Source organism: Elephantulus edwardii, unplaced genomic scaffold (genome assembly GCF_000299155.1).
Source record: "Elephantulus edwardii isolate Elephantulus edwardi_28Jun2011 unplaced genomic scaffold, EleEdw1.0 scaffold00096, whole genome shotgun sequence".
NCBI lineage: Eukaryota > Metazoa > Chordata > Mammalia > Macroscelidea > Macroscelididae > Elephantulus > Elephantulus edwardii.
In genome coordinates, this window is record NW_006399846.1 from 699,878 (window position 1) to 720,004 (window position 20,127).

Consider the following 20,127-nt stretch of genomic DNA (forward strand, 5'->3'; position numbering starts at 1 on the left):
AGGTTGGATTTGAGGGAGAAGACATCCAAACGAACAGGCCAGTGGGTGGTTACTAACAAATTAAGAAAGAGATCTGGGTAGAAGCTATAAACATGAAAGGATTGGCATACAACGAGAGGTTGAAGTTATGGTTACGGATGGGACACCTGGTGGAATAAAGAATGATCATAGGGAAAAAAGAATGGGCATTGGGACCATGCAAGTGAACCAGAAAGGCTCCACTGACACCCAGGTATTTAGCAAGGGTAACTAGTGCCAAAGGAAATCTCTCAGTCCAGTCTGAATGCTCAAGGGCAACCTCTAAATTGTACCTCCCCTGCCCCCATTTTCTAGGTAAAAAGACATTGAAAGTAAGATTGTATCAGGAGAAAGATCTTCCCCTAACTCCCCTAACCTCCCCCCACCCCTAACCTGACCCCTACCCTGCTTATCTGACTGCCTTAGACAGGCTCCTTTCATATTTTGGCTCCTGAGTATTATCCTGTACCTCCTTCTGGACTCCCTTGCATTTGCACCTGTAGGCAAGTGTCTACTCTCCTAGCCCCCTGGCTACCCCTCTGTGTCTCCTATGCGTGAACAAGGAAGGGTATAAGGCTATAGTGGGTTAATAGAAGGGAGCTCTGGTGGCAAGAAGCTGTGCCACAATCCTCAAGACATGTGGTTCGAGGCCATCAGCCATACCCCAGGAGAAAGGTGGGCAATCTCCTCCCATGCGATTAACTGCCTCTGAAAATACATTGGAGGGTCAGTTGTGGGTTGGTTCTGACTTTATAGTACACAACAACAACAGGTTAATAGATACTGCTCAATGGTGTCTGGAGCACATGCCACACCTTCAATATGCCTCTTCCCACGCCCCAACTATGTTGCAGAGAACCATAGAGTCTCAGAACTAGAAGAAACAATATTGACACCCTAACTCCCTCATTGTACAAAAAGAAATTAAGACTTGGGTCCTTGGTCTTCCTAGGGGCTGAGATAGCACTGGAAGAATATTCTGATTTGCAGTTTACTGTTCTATAATAACCCTATCTAGATATTGTCCTCTACTAAGTAAGGCCTAGGCCAGAGACCTGGTCCTAAAGGCTGAGGTAAAAGCAGAATTTTCCCACTCTCGTGCCAAGCTACTGGGTCCAAGCTAAGGCCTCTGAGTAGCCATGTTAGCACAGTGGCCAGGTGGACATGAGGACCAAGGACTGGTTAGCAGGAAAGCTCAGCCTTGGAGCATGTCTCCAGAATCTTCTCACTCTTAGCAAGGGTTGTGCCTCTTCTTCCTGTGCACCCCATGGCTGGGAGCCCATAAGCTCAAGAAGTATTGCAAGTGGTAAAACAAATCTCTGAGTAGCACACATATTTACTATACTTGCTGCTAACACAAAAGTTGTTAGTTCAAGCCCAACTAGAGGCTCCTTGGGAAAAAAAAAGTGTGGTGATCTACTTCAATAATGGGGAGGAGCTGTGTCCCCTAAAATACATTGACCCTCTGCCTAGAAGTCTTTGGCATTCCCTAAATTGTTTTTGCTTTCTAGGAGTTGTTGAGAGAGGAGGAAATAAGAGTCATCTGCCCCCTGTTTCCTTTCCCAGTGGCCTGGCATTCTGGGGATTTATCAGATTGCAGCACTCAAAATAACCAGCCCTGAACCCTCACCTCAACTCTGCTCGGGTATTTGAATGCCTCAAGACCAGAGAGCCTGCCACCCACGCCCATGCAGGATCAGAAAGACAGCCAGGAGGTAGATCATGAAACTTTTTTTCTGGTTGTTTTATTTGAAAACCCTAGGGTGTATCCCCTTCCTCACCAGACCCATCCCTGTACCCAACCCAGGACATGACAATGCCATACACACACACACACACACATACATACACACAAGGCTGTGAGCTGCACACAGGAACACAGGGGCCGCGCTCACGACAACATTGAAAAAATATACATTATATATAATACACCTGGGACCACGCTCCCCACTCCACCCCCAAACCCAGCCATGCCCACGTCATGAAGGAAGGGGCAGAGACTGTAGGACTCCTGGACTGCAAGGGTAGGAGGAAAAGAGGACAAAACAGGAAGGAAACTGGGGAAAGAGGAGAAGCAGGTATCCCCAGAGTGAAATGGAAATAGAGGTGGGGGGATCACAAGAGAAGCAGGGTAGACCCAGCTGAGGGAGGCCAGAGGGAGCAAGGCTCTATGGGCAGGAGAGGCTCTGAAAGAGAAGACAGAGAGGTGCCTTCGACCCCACCCCCACCCTAACCATTGCTGGGATGCCCCTCCCCCAGACAGTGCATTGGTGGTGGTGCTAAGTGCCAACTGCCTTGGGTTCAGAAAAAGCAGCCCAAGTCCTCCAGCTACCTTCTAGTCCAGGCCTGCCCACAGGAGAAGCAGTCCAGTGGCTGACAGGTCCAGGGTAAGGAGTTCAGGGCATCCAGGAGGCCCAAGGAGTCGGAAGAGGGGTCGAGAAAGTAGGGGAGGGGTGGGCTTTAGTGGGGCCCAATGGGACTTTGGGATTAAAGGATGATTCTCTCTAAGGAGCTTTCTTCTCTCTTCTCTCAGAATGTCCTTCTCCCTTTTCTGCTGGGCCTCTGTCTCACCAGGATAGGATTCTCTCTCTGTCTGGGGAGACGTGTAGGCCTCAGTAGCGGTGTGGGGGAGTCTCGATGATGCGCCTCTCATCACTGCTGGGGGAGTCAGCTGCCTCTGAGTCACTGCTGTCCTCGTCCTCCTGCTGGCCACCGGCAGCCCCAGCCACACAGCCCTGCCGGTTCTGGTAGGACTGGAGAGGGCGGAAGCAGAAGGGAGAAAGGGTCGGGGGTCTGCACACTCCCAGAGCCACACCGCTGCCCACCCTTTTCCCCCCGCTACCCTACAACCTCTACCATGTTCCTCTGAGCCTTCCTACTTCCTGCTCATGGCAGTTCTCCCCAGAGCAGAGCTTGGAACCAGAACCCAGCCCCTTGTCAGGAGTCTTTGCTATCGATGTTCCAGCTGAATCTTGACTCCTTTTCCTCAGGGCTACTCACCTCCATGGGGTTCACGATAATGGTGAGGGCTGAGTCATCCCAGAAAAGGTCAGGGTCCTTGGGATCACTGGAGGCTCCTGGGGTGTCCCCAGCCCCGGAGACACGGCGGTGCAGGGAGTGGATGCGTACGAGGCCCAGGATAACCATGAGCACCAGGAAGCCCACACACACCACGATGATGAGAGTTGCTGCACTCGGGACCACTGCAGGGAGAGCAAGAGGTGAGGCCAGACTCACTTGAGGGGGCTCACACACGGAGAAGTGGGTGGGCAAGAGAGTCCAGGAGTGAGAGAGAGCAGGATCCCTGATTAACCAAAGATGAGACTATCCTGCAGTGCTGGAAGAGAAACAGCCCAGTGGGAAGGCCAGAACATGGCATGGGCAGTGTGGTCAAAGAGGCATGTAGAGAAAGAAATATAAGCAAAGGGAGGTGAGGCAGGCCGAGGCGCTCTGCCCTATGCTGTCAGGAGCAACCTGATTCTCAACAGCAGAGGGTAAGCACAAAAGATGCCTGTGACATCCCCAGGGGCCACTCAGACCAGCAGAGAGGTCCCCAGTGCCCAGCGTGGGAAGAGAGAGGCAGCCACACGTCCTGACTGGTGCAGGAGGGGAGAAGCAAGCTCCACGCCTGGCCTAGCCGGACAGGAGGGTGATGTAGTTTCAATACTGGAGGGAAAGACAAGGAGCCTGGGGAAGCCCCTTCAGTTACCTACCTGCACTGAGTTCACTCCTGCTGGATGACACCTCTCTTCTCCTTGTGGGTTCGGGACTCCTGGGTGGACAGCACTGCTGCTCCACCCTAACCTGCGCCTGAGGTGGTGTAGCTGCCACCACCTTGGGCTCCTCAAGAAGCCTGCGGCCCTGCAGCCTCACTTTGACGCCCAGATTAAGGGGGGCATAGATCCGGAAGGGCAGTGAAATGCGGAAGGGCGCATGTACTCTCACCCGGACCTTAGAGCTGATAGCAGCAAAGCAAATGTGCATGCATAGGTACATGCCCAGAGCGAACATGTGGGCATACAGCTGGGCAACGGCTGCTACAGCCCGCACCTGAGCCAGGCTGTTCCCAGCCCGCACCCCAGCCTGCACCCCAGCCTGCGCCAACCACCTAGCAGCCTGCTCACACAATAGGATTAGAGAAGAACGCCTGAGGATCTCCAGCAGGACACTGCAGAGCTGCAAGTGCAGCGATGCCCAGATCCCTACCAGCCAGGCACACCAGGCAGTGACCTGAAGGAAGACGTAAACACTGCAGATGTGGACCGTGAGGGCCACAGAGTAAGCAGCTGCCTTTATAACCCTGGCCACCTCCTGCGCACACACACAGGGCACTCGGACCAGCACAAAAAGGCAGAAGAGGGGTGCCCATAGCCCCAGCAACAGCAGGTGGAGGAAGAGGCCCCACACACGCAACCCCAGGGCCAGGGCCCTCCCTGGAAGCTGGGTCACTATACCCAACATGAATACAAGTACTTGTCTTCCTGGTTGTGTGCACAAGGGATCATCTGACCACAGAGAATCTCTGAGGTTCAGACTCTGGGCAATCTTACCACCGAGGAATTATCACGTGTGAGCTGTGCCCACTGCCACAAACATACAGACTTGTCACACAAGCCCTCAGAGGGACACATACGTGTTACCTCCAGCTCACATTTACAACCCCAGGCCAAAAGTTACCCACAGCTTCTGAGTAAGAGGCAAGAGACAGAACACAAAGAATCAGACAGTATGGGATCCTTTAGCACCCCCTCTCCCCAGCAGGGAGCATATTCAAACTCACGCAGCCACACGCTCCCAGCCCAGCCAGGTGTGGAGAGAATTCCCAGCCTGAATGGGGTACCACCCACATACTTCACTGAGGCCGCCCTGGAGGCATTCTGCCAAATTGGTTCCCATCTTGACCTGACCCATGACCCACTTGGGATCACTTCCAGTTGGAGCTGAGTCTGCTAGAGGGCAGGCCCTCTGGGCATAAGATCAGGGCAGAAATGAGGCTAATTGTAAAGGCATTTCTCAATGGCCTGGGGGGTGGGGAAGAGAGAAGAAGGAGACAGAGCTGCCCTTTCTGTTCATCTGTAAGAACAGTTCCTCCCAGGCCTCCATGTCAATAAACAAGAACCAGAGACAGGTGGCTAGTATGAAACTGATGGTTTCATTTGATCGTAGGGAAAGCTTTGTCCACAGACCCTCTTGTAGTCCTTTTATGAAGATACCTAGGAGAGAGTTCCTTCTGGTTTCAGTCCCAGAGTTTGTTGACACAATGGTGTCATAAACTTCCGTCATAAACTTTCATATGTGTTTACGTTTCTTAATCCCAGTAAAATGCTCAAAGTAAAAATCTGGGCTCATTCCCTCGAATGACTCCTTCCTAAATTGGTTTTGACACAAACCAAATATATTTCTCTCTCCCTCTCTTTTTTTCCATTTTCATTACTATTGCCTTTTAGTTATTATTACTATTATAATTTTTAACTCTTACTTTTAACATCTTCAAATGAATATCTGATAATGATAATATTAGCTAATTATGGGTTGTATTATGGTATGTAGTACATATTGCTAATGATAAAATATACCCCCGTTTTAAGTGTGGTTCTTCACAACTCAAATGTGTTCTAAATTAGGGATTACTTTATTCCCTACTCTTATTTTTAAAGCTTATTTTATTCTTGACGCCTTTGAGCTGTGGTGCTGGAGAAGAGTATTGAATGTACCATGGACTGCCAAGAAAACAAACAGATTCATCCTAGAGAGGGTTAAACCAGGCTACTCCTTGGAGGCAAGGATTCTGGGGCTTCGTCTGACATACTTTGGACATGTTGTAAGGAGAGACAGGTCTTTAGAGAGGGACATCATGCTGGGTAGAGTAGAGGGACAGCGCAGGAGGGGAAGACTCTCTATGAAATGGATTGATTCAGTGACTGGGGTAATCGGGATGGTGTGTCAGAGGCAATGCGATTGGCACATGATAGAGCAGGGTTTAGGGCTGTTGTACATAGGGTCGCTATGAGTCGCAAATGACTCGATGGCACATAACAACAACAACAACAATTTTATTCTACTTCTAATCCTGTCAGGGACCTCTCCAGACTACTAGAAAGCAATATGTCAGTCTGGAGACAAAGCCATGGTCTGATCCAGGCCACGATCTTTGCAATTACTTGCTATGCATCAGAGAGCTGGACAATGACTAAGGATGACAGAAGAAGAATTGATGCCTTTGAGTTGTGGTGCTGGAAAAGAGTCTTGAACATATCATGGACAACCAAGAAAACAAATAAGTCTGTCTTGGAAAGGGTGAAACCGATTTCTCCTTGGAGACTAGGAGTTTGAAGTTCCATTTCACATACTTTGGGTATGGTGCCAGGAGTGACCAGTCCTTGGAGAAGGACTTCATGCTCAGAATGGTGGAGGGACAGTGCAGGAGAGGAAGACCCCAGATGAGATGGTTTAATACAATGACAGGGCAATAGGGGTTGGTGTGTCAGAATTAGTGAGACTGGCTCACGACAGGGCAGATTTCAGGGCTGTTGTGCAAAGGTCGCTATGAGTCTCAGTCAACTCAACAGCACATAACAATAATAACAATCCTTATCTTATTCTAGTGATGAAATGTCCTTTCCATCTCCCTTCCCAATTCATCCCCAGAGTGCGAGTGGCATAAGGAGCTCTGGTGGCCTAGTGGTAAGAAGCTACACTTGCAATCACAAAGATATGACATTTGAATCCATCAGCTGCTCCTTGGGAGAAAGATGGATAATCTCGTCTCATGTGATTTACAGCCTCTGAAAACCCACTGGAGGGTCAACTATGAGTTAGTTCCAACTAGACATCACATAACAACATGTGGATATGGGGTTGCACTGCCAATTCAAAGAAAGGTAGTCCAAATCCGTTTGCTGTTCTGAGGGGAAAAGATGAACAGTCTCTTTGCATGTGATTTACAGCCTCTGAAAACCTGCTGGAGGGTCAACTATGAGTTGGTTCTGATTTAGTGCCAATGAGTTTGATTTATTGCTTTTGGGGTTTTTTGTTTGTTCACTTTTTTGTTTTTATCCTATTATATTGTGCATGGCTCTGCAAAGCCTCAGATATTTGTAGGAAACAAAGTAGTAAAATGGTTCTCAGTTGTAGCCACATATTGACACACCTGAGCATCTTAGAAAACTCCTGATGCCTGGCTTCCACTCCTAGATGGTCTTGTTTAATAAGTCTAAGCCTGAAAGCAGGAGTGACATCCACTTCCGTAAATAGCTTGCCTCCGGAAACCCTATGAACCTGGAGAAAGGATGAAAGTCACACACACAAGTGTCGAGGACTTTCGTTCATAGGGTCACTGAGTCACCTATGACTTGATGGCACTGAACAACAACAACAAGGTGTAATCTAGGCAGCAAGTTTTGTGGTGTGTTTTTTTAAGCTCCCTAGGTGATTCTGAATGATTCTGAACTGTGAACCCTGATGTACATCAAATTTTGGGAGGTCTACCTGAGAGACCTTCATCCTCATCATCATGTCTACCCATCTTAGAGAAGCTGTTCTCCCTACCCATGAATACTATCTGACCACTCATCTCCAGCTTCCAAATTCTCATGCTTATCTCTCGGTCTCTCACTATCTCCCTCTCACTTTCCTCACTTCCTTGATATCATGTCAGTCCTGTGCATCCATTTGCTTGTACTATTCTTCCCATCTGGAAAGGATCCTTGTCTTCATGCCCATCCAAAATCCCTTCTACCCTTCAAGATCTAAGTTCAAACTCTGCCTGTACCACAAAGCCTTCCTCACTATCTTAGTCCAAACTGATGTCTCTTTTATTATGTTCATGGAAGATTTGAACTTCCAGTCTTATATTTGAAGTAGTTTGATATTGTGGAAATAGAAGTTTGCAATACCACTCTTATGTAAAGAGGAGGTAACACCATAATGAGAGGTAGATAAAACAGGTTTTTTGAAGTTAATTACCTGGTAAATTCAGAAGATCTCATCACCACTGCCTTCAAATAAACTGTGAACCAGAGTCCTACTCGACCCAAATAAGAAACTTGGCAGGAAGAAAGGGAGGCTGCTGTCTCTGCTGTAATCTCAGAGGGTCCACCTGAGCTCAGCTCAGAAAAATGGACGGTGAGGGTTTCCCTAAGGAGGTGGGCAAACATGGGGCATTCCAAACAGCTCTCAGAGGCCAGTCAGTATAAGTCAGCTGCACCCTTAAGGGAGAAAGCTCAGGGGTAGTTGGCATGAAAACCCTCCCACCTAGAACCTCCTACCCTGAGAAAATAAAGCTAGAACTGCAATGCCCAAAAGCATGTCAGCAGCAATGCCAACTCAGATCTACCGTGGGCCTAAGCCTAAAGTAGTAAGACCCTAGATTAGAGTGAGTGGGAGGATTCCCAAGGAAAGAACTGGAGAAAGAGCCAGGGAGTGGCGCGAGAGGCTTTAGTTCACGCACGTCTACCCACTAATGACTGAAGTTTCTTTAAACCTTTACAGCTGCTTATGTCTGATACTCCCTCCTCACCTCTACTTCCATCTACTTTGCTGAAATGAATCACACTAAAAGGCTTACAATTTAAAAGGCCTGTGTGCTTGTTTTCAGGGAGAGCAAGAAAGAAGGGAACCAGTCTCAGGGAAAAGGAAAAACAAGAGACAGTATAGGTGGTGGCCACTGAATAGAAGAAATCAGACTGAATCCATCAGGCTTGAGCCAGATTCAGAGAAGCCCAGGGAAAGCCCTCAGGTGTTCCCCCAAATTAAATGCAACTGTAAATAATAACGCTACTTTTAAAAGCATCAAATACTGAAATGGAGAGTGATAGATAGTAAAAGGCACCTGGTGGCTCAGCAGTCAAGCACTCAAATGCCACCAGAAAGTCGACGGTTCGAACTCACCAGTCCCTGTGGAAGAAAGGGACGGCAATGTGCTTCTGTAAGGATTACAGCCTTGGAAATTCTAGAGGGTAGCAGGCTCACCATGACTCTGAATCAACTCCATGCTACCCCACAACGTAACTAGTGAACTGAAATCACACTGCCTAAATTTGAATCCTGGTTCTGCCATTTTCTACCTCTGTGATCTTGAGCAAGGACCTTATCCTCTCTGTGTCCCTGTTTCCATGCCTTTAAAAGAGGATAAATAATTCTAATACCAATTTCACTTGTTAATTATACTGACTTATTTATATTGACTTAGTTAACATGTGTCATAGGTGCTAACTGAATTAATACACCTAACAGCATAAAGCCTTGCAGGCGTTGTAAGCCTGTGTTTACTATTCTTATTGTTATCATTATATCCACTGATATAAGGGCTGTCCCTTCAGGAGTCACCACAGTGGCCAGGACCTTCATCCAAAGTGTTACCTTTGCAGAAAGCATTCCTAGAACTCCATTGGGAATTGCCCATAGAACCTGTGATACAGCCTTTTGACTCTTTTCAAAAGTGACAGATCAGCGCGCTTTGAGAGTGGATGTTAATGTCTAAAACATAGAATGACATCTAGAGCCAACTCTGACAAAAGTGGAAGATGGGGTTGGGTAATTCTGAACTGGGCTAAAAGTAACAAAACTGAGCACACCTCATAAATTGGCTTTGAAAGCAATTCTAAAAAGGGATAAAAAAATTTCAGCAATATTATCATCACTTTATAATTTTTTCACTTTGTGAAATATTTTTTATAGTTTTGTAATAATTTGACAGAACACTTATTTTGTAATATTAAGAGAAATAGCAGATTATAAAGTAGCTTGGTCTCAACCTCATAGAAAGATAAAATAGGCCTGGGATATAATATCCCATAGTAGCAACGGTTCCATCTCTCTGAGAGAAACAGAAATAATTTTTCTTCTTTGTGATTATATTTTCTAGCTTTTCCTAAATTACAATAGTGGTAAAGGCCTCTCGTGAGGCTCCTGTGAATAGATTTGAACTGCCAAGTTTTGGTTAGCAGCTAAATGTTTAACGATTTACAACACACAAGGACTCTGCTAATACCGAGTTGTTGTTGATGTTAGGTGTCATCAAGGTGACTACAATTCATAGGAACCCTATGAACAGTGGATCTGAACCTTGCCCTATACTATGCCATCCTAACTATCTTAATAAAACACTTAGAGTTTTGCTATAGACATCCTGAGGTCCAGAATTAATTTGATACTATGGGAGGAGGGCAGCAGGAATAACAAAGTCTCCACAACTAGGTCTTTGAATCATGACTCACAAAGTGAAATCAAAGAAGATCCAATTTTGTAAAATATGGGTTTACTGGAAAAGACAACCAGAAAAGGAAAAATCATGGGTCAAAGCCCTGCTAGAAACAAGGTTGTGGGTACATAGTATGGCAAACAAATCTCTAGATTAGCAGAGTGGGAAGCAAAGGCGTTCAGCTCAGAGAATGCACAGACCATACCATTTTGAATGTGTGTCACTCTCCACAGTCCTGGCAATAACTTCATCTTCTATATCTGGTTCCTGAAAGAGCTCATTGCATCTCTTCCAAGTTTCCCATTCTAGGGTTTTTATTCATAATTTTTCTTGTCTCAGTTTCATTCCGGTTCACTCATAGTCTACAATTTCAGGTCTATTTAAATTTCACTGCATCAGCCAGGACTGAATCTGTTCTAGCCTGTTCAGAGCTCTGACCTGAACTCTGTACTGACTTTATGATTCAAAGTAGGAGTGTAAGACTCATGTTCTTCATGGGGTTGGGGGTGGGAGTTACTTGATCCAGAGGATGAAGGAACTTGCCCAGAGCAGCCAGCTAAGTCAGGCAGCACACAGAACACAGCCCCTTGCTCCACCCTTTTCCTATCCTTCGGGCAGCAGTCGAGGGAAAGGATGGATACCTGCTCAGCCCTCTCACCTGTCACCCATTCCTCCCTGCTAAGCCCCACCCCAGGGCTCTTACGTACTAGAATTTCGGTGGGAGCTGGCCAGGCTGTGTCCAGCCATCTCAGGAGGTGGCTGGTGACCACGGTGCAGGAACTGCTGGGAGCTGAGCACATGGCTGGGATGGGCCACCCGGTTCATACTGTGCAGGACATTGACCTGAAGGGAGAGAAGGCTCAGTGGGTGCACATGCTTTGTCGTAGGACCTTACCTAACTTACTATGGCCCCAAATACTCTTCTTATCTATCCACCAGGCTTAGGAATTCTCCAGGCTGCAATATCCATTCCGACTAACTACTGATTTCAGTCCATACCACCCTGGCTCCCTGCCCGTGTGGGGACAGCCCTGGAGGGAAGAAAACCCCCTGCCTACCTCCACCATGAATTCATTGCTGGAGTAACGGCCATTCATTTCAGAGCAGGAGAGCCGGAATTTCCTAGCATAGAGTGCAGCTCCATGTCGCAGCCGATAGCGAGCCTGCCTCAGGATCTCCTCATACACAGTGATGCTCTCCACCCCTGGGGAGAAGAACTGCTTAGTGCAGGAGTCAGTGAAGGCAGGTCCTGGGATACAACCCTCTCCTTCAAACTCCTGAACTGGAATCAGCCCAAGGAAGGGGAACAGAACCAAGTCCTGTAGAACCATCAATCGATTCCTCAATAGGAATGTGATCTGATCTTTCCTAAGAGGGACCTCATCACCACCACCGCCCCTGCTGGGATGGAGGACAATCCTTCTGCCCTCTCTAACTGCTCTGTGGCTTCTGAGTAGGGATGGACAGAGGAAAAAGGAGATCACGCAGGACAGAAGGAAGGTAGCAAGCAGGAGGGAACCTGAGAGAGGGAAATCTATAGATGCTTCCAGGCCCTGGAAATGGAAGAGGCCCCTTTTGGAAGAGTGTTCAGAAAATAGCAGTCTTTGTAAACCATTGCATTGCTCCAATTATTTATTAAGGAGTATTTAACTCTGAGTAATGGTGTGTACATAAGATCAGTGAAGTGGAAGATGGTTAATACTAAATAGTTGGTAGATTATAAAGTAAGTTAGAGAAGACTGAGCCTAGAAGGAAAGAGAGAAGTGAGATCTGAAGAGGAAAGAGAAAAAGAAGTGAACTAGATTATAAAAAGGAACAGAGAGAAAGAAACATTTGGAGTCCATCTCCTTAGGGACCAACCTCGGCGTCAGAGAACATTCCAGTCTGGGATGGAGTAAATAGGCCCTGGGGAACATCCCTCTGGAAGGAAGACCCTCTGTGCTTCCCAGATGCTTTGATGATAGACAAAAAAGACAGGACAGATCCCCCATTGACACTGACCGGAGATGGTGAGGTAGGCAGAGGTGTTGGTGAGCTCTAGCCCACGCTGCTGCAAGGATGTCATGTCCAAGAGCAGACTTTCCCGCTCAGGGTCCAGGTCATCTCCCACCAGAGAAATCTCACAGCCGTCCAGGTTGTGCACGATCTCATCTGACATGCGTGTATCTGTCACTGGTCAAGAGAGGGTTGGGGCCTGGGTCAGAGGTGATAGGCCCACTGAGGTTCTGAGTCAGCATCTCTTCATGGCCACTCCTTTTACCCCATTGAGGGCCACTCCTTGAGAATACTCAGCATCAGTTAAGAACTACATGACCTCATAACTTCTTAACACTGATGCACCTCCTACAGGTCCTACTTTCTAATGGCTCCAGTCAAACAAATACAATCAGAAGTGGCTCTCATTTCCAGTCCCAGATTCCCATTCCCTCAGGCTCCAGACATTGCCCCTTCTCTTTATGATGTGACTTTCTTTTTTAAAAATATTTTATGATGATGATGATGTGTGTGTACCATCAAATCGAATCTGACTGGTACAGGAGGAAATTGTCCGTCTTTCTCCAGCAGAGCATCTGGTGGATTTGAACCACTCACCGCTGGGATTGCAGTGCAGTTTCTCGCTACTAGGCCACCAGAGCTCACCCATGATGTGACTTTCTGGAGTCACCCTTACCTGTGCCCTGCCAACTCTCATCCTTTTTGGCCTCCACTTGGTGAGAAATGGAGCAAGTGACTTGAAGATCAGGAAACAAAGGGACCCCTTCAGGCCCCTCAAAGTCCACAGCTGGGCGAGCAAAATGAGCAGTGCCACTGAGCAGGATCTGAGGTGCATCGGGCTGAAGAACTACCACATAGCCCTCCACTTCAGGGATGGAGACACAGGATTCCTCACTGAAGCACCTAAGTGAGAACAGGGGAGAGAGGCAGCTTGTGACCCCAAAGCCTCTTCCCTTACAATCTGTATCTGTCTCACTCCTTTGGGCCTCCACCTCCACAAGTGAACATCCCATGCCAAGGAAGGCTAGGGAAGGAAAGAGGTCTTTCCTCTGTACGCCCAGCCCCACTGGAATACTGAGCAGGGAGATAACCTTCCTGGCAGTTGCCACTGAACAAAAAGCTCAGAGACAGAAGATCATTTAACCCCATCCTGTAAAAGTGATTATGCTATCAACACTCTGCCCCAGGATTGTGTAACATCTCTAAAATCTTATTTCAGTTGAAAAAGAAAACAAACTGAACTTAGAAAATGTATATTCATGTGTAGTTCTTTTATCCAGGATGGATTTTGTAGTGGTATATATATATATATATATATATATATATATATATAGGTTCAGTACAGTATCTGGAGGAAATGTAGTCAACAACAAAAGTGGGGTAAGGTAAAGGTGCTGTCAAAAGCTGTTCTCTTTGGTGGTGATTCTATCCCCTTCAATGTCAGGAGAACCCTGACTTTGGTAGGTGAACTCACCTGTCCTGCACTTACCTGCACACTTGCAAGAAATCTCACTGATCTTGGCACTAGAAAACTAGCCCTAGAGGACTCGTCCAAACCAAAGCAGCCAGCAGCACAACCTCCCCGGAACTGTATCTCTGGGGTCCTGCTGGCCTTGTCCTTTGCCAATACTAAAGACAACTCACATTTCATAGCACTGTATCAAGGACTCTGTCCATGTAATTTCATTATAACCTTATTTCAATGTTCTTAAATAAGGATAAGAATCCAAAACTCTGAGACAGAACAATTTTGCTATAGGATAAATACATGTCAAAGTCAATGTTTAAACCAATTATTCTCATTCTAAGTCCACTCATCTTTCCTCTAAGCCACAGCTGCCATATGGGTCCTAGTTTTCCACAAGGAAATTATTTATGTATTTATGGAGAAGCATCTTTTGAATAAGCTTTATATTCATTTACTCAATCATTACCACTGAGTTGAAACTAATTGATAGCTGACCCTCCAAAAGGCTTCTGGTGCTGTAAATCACAAGGTAGGAGACTGCCAATCTTTCTCTCTTATATCCACTGGTGGATTCAAACTGCCAGCGAGGTGCTGCCTTTGGGTTAACAGCACAACCTCCTACAGACTATGCCACCAGAGCTTCCTCTGTGCAAGCAGGCTTCATTAGGGAGTAGAAATTCAGGAGGAGGGACTATAGTCCACATGCTTGTGTGAACTGAAATGGTTTTGTTGAGAGGCCTGTTATTATAGTGTTACTGCGCATGCCCAGCTTGATTGCTAGAGCCCAAAGAACAAACCTTGGCAGGTATGACGAGCTCAGAGCCAACTGAAGTTACCAATCAGTATCCACCACTTGCCAAGTTCCTAAACCAGAAGAATGGGGCCTAAGATTCACCCACTCACTAGATCTGCACTGTCATTTGTAGTCCAAAGCCTCTTGAGAAAGAACCCCAGCCCACCCAGGAACTTGAGCTCCAACAGACATCCCCTCTCCAGCCAGCAGTCCTTGCAGTGTGCTACTGCTCTGCCGGGGCCAATGGGGAGCAGGGGTTATCCCAACCTAGAAGGCATCTGTGATCTGGAAGACACACAAACACTAGACAAGGTCAAACATGGCCGTGGCCATAGGAACAGGACAAATGTTCAGATCAAAGAGATGTTACTTCTGACGAGGATAGGCATGAGGTATTTGAAAGGAGAAAGAAGATAAAATTAAGGAAAAGAAGCAATTGAAGGAGATTAGGACTTTTCTGGGCAGAACAAAGGCAATGGATAGAGTGATGGTGAGAAATTTACTAAATAAAAAAAGAATAAGAAGTTTCTGAATGCCATCTATGATTTAAAAAAAAAATACCACAATCTATTGTGGAAAAACAATGTATTCGAACTTTGTAAATAAATCAGAGTAAAATTTATTTTTAAAAAAATTGTTTAAAAATCCAATTCTTTAAAAAAAAAAATCCAATTCTTCTAGGTCGTATAGCCCTGGTATGTCCACTTGCTATACAAAGGTAACTTGTGGTTGCTGTGAAGCTGAACACTGTGACCTGGTGTGTCAAATGCGATAATGGTTACCCATGCGGACAGTGTTTGATGGAGCTTCCCAATTAAAACAAGTTTGGAAGCAGGAGTAGCATCCACTTCCATAATAGCTTGCCTCTGGAAATGCTATGAACCTGGAGAAACTATTAAAGTCACACAAGTGTTGAGGACTTTCATTCTTAGGGTCGCTATGAGTTGCCTATGACTCGACGGCACCTAACAACAACAACAATCTATTGCCACCAAAGGGATTCTGCCTCATGACAACTCCACAGTGCTTCAGAGCAGAACTATGCTCTGTAGGATTGTCAATGGTTAGGATGTCTCAGAAGATTTCATCCTCCTCACCCCCGCCTAGTGGATGAGAGGAAGCTTTTCTTATTAGGGAAAGTTGATGATGAAAAGTCTAATTTCACGCAAATACCCTAGCCCTAGTCACAGTTTGAGTGTCTTCCAAACCAAGACGCTCACTTCTGACACTGTATAAGATAATGTTCCAATGTTATTCACAGGGTCTTCAAGACCTGTTATTTCAGAAGTGGATGTTCAGTCCTGCCTCTTAGTCTGTCTTAGTCTAGAACTCTATTGAAATGTGCCTGCCGTGGGTAACCCTGATGGTGTCTGAAATACCAGTGGTGCAGCTTCCAGCATTATAGCAACACAAAAGCTACAAGGAGCCTTAATGATACAGTGGTTAAAGTGCTCAGTGGCTAACCAAAAAGTTGGTGGTTCAAGACCACCAACTGCTTGATAGGAGAAAGATATGGCATGGTGGTCTGCTTCTGTAAAAATCTACATACTTGTAAACCCTACAAAGCTGTTCTACCCTGCCCTACAGGGTTACTGTGAGTCAGAATAATCAACTTGAGGACAGTGGGCTGTGAAAGCCTTGGCCTCAAGAACTGAAGCTAGAAGAGTAGAGATGAGTAAACTAGTTAGGAAGTTATGACAAGATGAGACATAATGAGAGTTTGAGCTAAAAAAGTCAAGAGTGACTTCCAAGCAAATGTATGACTTTTTATAGAAGTTTTATCATTTAATTCATAATACCTCCAAAGGCATATGGATTAGGTAGGAGCCACCAAAAAGATAGGATGGGGTTCTAACTCCTGTTCCTGTGAATGTGACCTTATTTAGAAATAGTCTTTTAAAATGTTATCAGCACAAAATCATACCAAAGTAAGGTGGGTCCTAATCCCAACTGAGAAGAGACGGGAAGGGCTGCCATGTGAAGACACATTTACCTGCCAAAGAATGCCTGGGACTATCATAAGCTGAGAAACAAGACAGAAAAACAGTCAGAAGAGAATAAAATAGATTAATGAGACCTTCTAAAATTCAAATCCCTACGCATATCAAAAACTTCTCCAACAGTATAAGAAGCAAACCCACAGACTGGGAAAAATATTTAGCAATGATATATCTGACAAGGGACTCCTATTTAAAATTTATAGACTACTCCAGCACCTTAACAAGAAAAAAGGTAAATGACTCAATCACAAAATGAGCATAAATAGGTATAAATAGTGCACCAAAGAAGACATTCAGACGGCAATCAAACGCATGGAGAAATGTTCAAAATCCCTAGATATCAGCAAAATATAAATAAAAACAACTACAAGATATCTCACCTCAGCAACAATAGCAAAGTTCAACAGGGCAGCAAACAACAAATGCTGGTGAAGTTCTGGAGAGACTGGAACTCTTATTCACTGCTGGTGGGAATGTAAAATGGTACAGCAACTATGGAAGGCAGTATGGCCCTTTCTCAAAATGTTGGAAATAGACATACCATTTAACTCAGCAATTCCACTACTGGGAATATATCCTAAGGAAACCAGAGCCACAACTCAAACAAATGTTTGCATACCCATGTTTTAGTGCTCCATTATTCAAAATAACAAAGAGATGGAAGTAACCCAATTGTCCATCAACAGATGAATGGGTAGAAAAAAAACCTTGGTACATTCACACAGTAGAATATTACACAGCACTGAAAAATAATGAACTCATAAACATTATACAACATGGGGAAGCCTGGAGGACATTAGGCTGTGTGATATATCTCAGTCACAAAAGGACAAATACTGCATAACATCATTGTTATAAAATAGGACAGATCCTGGGGGTTTGGGGAGAGAATGAGAAAAGAGAAGATAGATAATGAATATTGCATCAGATCAGATTAAGGGACAAACTGAAAGAAATGCATGATTAGGCATTATACGTATGGCAATAATCTGGAACATGGGGTGCATTGCAGAGAGAGGGCATGGGAAAGGGGGAAGAAAGGGTAAATATGTGCAACAATGGAAAAATGTAAAACATTTTCTATGTTTAAAACAAAAATAAAGTCTATTAGCCATGGACTTAAAAAAAAATGCAGCACCTGAGAAACAAGAAAAGATCCTCCCCTAGAATCTTGAGCGTATGGTTCTGCCAACACTTAAAATTTGGAGCCTTGGAAGAAAGATGAACCATCTCCTCTCATTGGGATTTATAAAACCTTGGAAATCTCATAGAGGGTCACTGTCAGTGGAAACCAACTCAATAGGAGTCACTCAGTTTTGTAGTATTTTGTTACAGCAGTAATAGGGAAATAATATAATAGGTACCAACTGCTCCACAAGAGAAGGATGGGCAATCTCCTCCCGTGCAATTAACTGCCTCTGAAAACCCACTGGAGGGTCAGCTATGGGTCAGTTCTGACTCGACGGTACACAACAACAGCAGCAGCAACAGAAAGGGTAAAAAAAAGGTAGGACATATTCCAAACACTCAGCACAAGGGCAAGATCTAAATGGCGTAGCAACTGATGAGATACAGAGAGGAAGCTGACTCCAGGATTTCAAGAAAATCCTTGAAGAAAAAGAAAATTCAGAAGGAAGGTCTGGTTTGCACTTGAAGTTAATTCTTTCACCTTGAACTCATCTATTTGAAAACTGGTTGAATTTCTAGCTAGAGATTATAACATTCAGGTAGATAAATCTGAGATTTTCATCTACATGTAAGTTATTGAGAAACTGAAGCTGAGGAAAGAAGTGGGTAAGGAGAATAGAATTCAGGATCTCTGAAGGTATAGTGTGTAGGGAGCTACACTGCTAACCCAAAAGCCAACAGTTCAAAATCCACCAGCTGCCCCTTGGGAGAAAGACAGGCAATCTGCCCCTGTTCATCTACAGCCACTGAGCTTGAGAGGGGGTGTAATATCTCCACTAGGTGGCAGTCTCTCCTAAAAACTGCCCTGTAAATGAGACTGTCGTTGAGTAACCCGCCTTAGAACCAACCCAGAGCTGACTCTCCAGAGGGTTTTCAGAGGCAGTTAATTGCACTGGAGAAGATTGCCCATCCTTCTCCTATGCAGCAGCTGGTGTATTCAAACAGCATACCTTCAGGATTGCAGTGCAGCTTCTTACCACTAGGCCACCAGACAGCTCTTAAATGATAAGAGATGAAACTCATAGAATAGCAGCCAATGTTTACACAATGTTTAATAGACACTCTATCTAATTTAGACACTCTTATCTAATTTAGTTCTTATATAATTCCATAATTAGATTCTAATGTTATCCCTTGCTTTAAAAATGAGAAAACTGAGGCCCTGAGAAGTTAATTTGCCCACTATTTAAAAGCTAGTAATAAGCCATTATTTATTATGTTTTCAGTGCCTTGCAATTAATTGATATTTTAAAATATCTAATATTTACTAAAACCTCAAAAGAGCCTAGAGATTTTTTAAAAAATAAAGTCATTCACTTAAAACCCAAGAGTCAAAAGTCTTAGTGGTGACTCGAACTCATTGTCATTGAGTCAGAACCAACTCATACCTGATCCTCCACTGGGGTTTTCAAGACAGTAAATTGCAAAGGGGGAGATTTCTCATCTTACTCCTATGGAGCAGCTGGTGGATTTGAAGTGGCCACCTTTGGTTTGGTAATGCAACTCCCTACCAAGCATGCCACTAAAGCTCCCTATTAGTGATGGATAGAAGCAGGTAAGAAGGAGGAATGAGGAATTATTGCTTAAGTAATGAATACTGAATTTCTGTAAAGAGTGATGAAAGAATTAGGAAAGTGAAACTTGATAGAGTTGTGGTTGCATTATATGATTTAAGTCAGCTATAGCACTGAATCAACTACAACTTTTAGTGACCCTATGAATTACATATCTGAACTATTCCGTGTCAGCGCACAATCTCTGGAATGTTTGAGTCCACTGTTACAGTCACTGTCAAGTCATCTTTTCCAACATGATGTCTTTTCCCAAGAACTGGCCTCTCCTGAAAACATACTCATTTTTGCTTGTAAGGAGTACCCTGATTGCATTTCTCCAGACAGACTTGTTTGTTCTTCTTACAGCCCCTGGGATATTCAGTACTCTTCTCTAACACATTCTATCACAATATCCTCCTTATAAAATCCAGGGACCAACAAACTATATATGAAAAGTCTGAAGTAAATATTTATGACTTTGCAAGTCAGTAGGGTTTCTGTCCCAACTGTTGCATTCTGCCATTGTACCATCAAAAGTGGCCACAACAAGATGCAAATGAATGAGAATGGCTGTGTCTTAATAAAACTTTGTTTACAAAAATAAGTAGCAGGCCAATTTTGGCCTGGCCTACAGTTTGCCAGTCCCAGACTTTGTCTTTGTGTTTGACTTTTCAAGAACTTGGTAAAACAAGATTGAAATAGAAGAAGAAACTAGAACTAGCTATTTGCCCAAGGTCATCACGACAATCAATATTGGGTCCAAATTAACAGCAGGCCTCCCAGTTCCAAATCTAGTACCCTTTGTGACATATCAGCATAGTTGTTGTACGTTTTTGTGTACCATCAAGTCAGAACCGACCCATAGGTGTTCTCCAGAGGATTTTCAGAGGCAGTTAGCCACACAAGGGGAG

General features: G+C 44.9%; 1 protein-coding gene across 1 annotated transcript in view; it reads right to left on the bottom strand.

The window, feature by feature from the left end:
* Positions 1-2,536: 2,536 nt before the first annotated feature.
* The window catches only part of CLSTN3 (calsyntenin 3), a 31,762-nt gene continuing 14,171 nt past the window's right edge, over positions 2,537-20,127 (bottom strand). Inside the window, exons 13-18 of the mRNA XM_006891240.1 lie at positions 12,891-13,117; positions 12,221-12,391; positions 11,278-11,423; positions 10,927-11,062; positions 3,019-3,221; positions 2,537-2,771 (exon numbers count right to left, since the gene is read on the bottom strand). Coding sequence (XP_006891302.1) covers positions 2,631-2,771; positions 3,019-3,221; positions 10,927-11,062; positions 11,278-11,423; positions 12,221-12,391; positions 12,891-13,117 — 1,024 coding nt within the window. The 3' untranslated portion in view covers positions 2,537-2,630. The remainder of the gene's footprint in view (positions 2,772-3,018; positions 3,222-10,926; positions 11,063-11,277; positions 11,424-12,220; positions 12,392-12,890; positions 13,118-20,127) is intronic.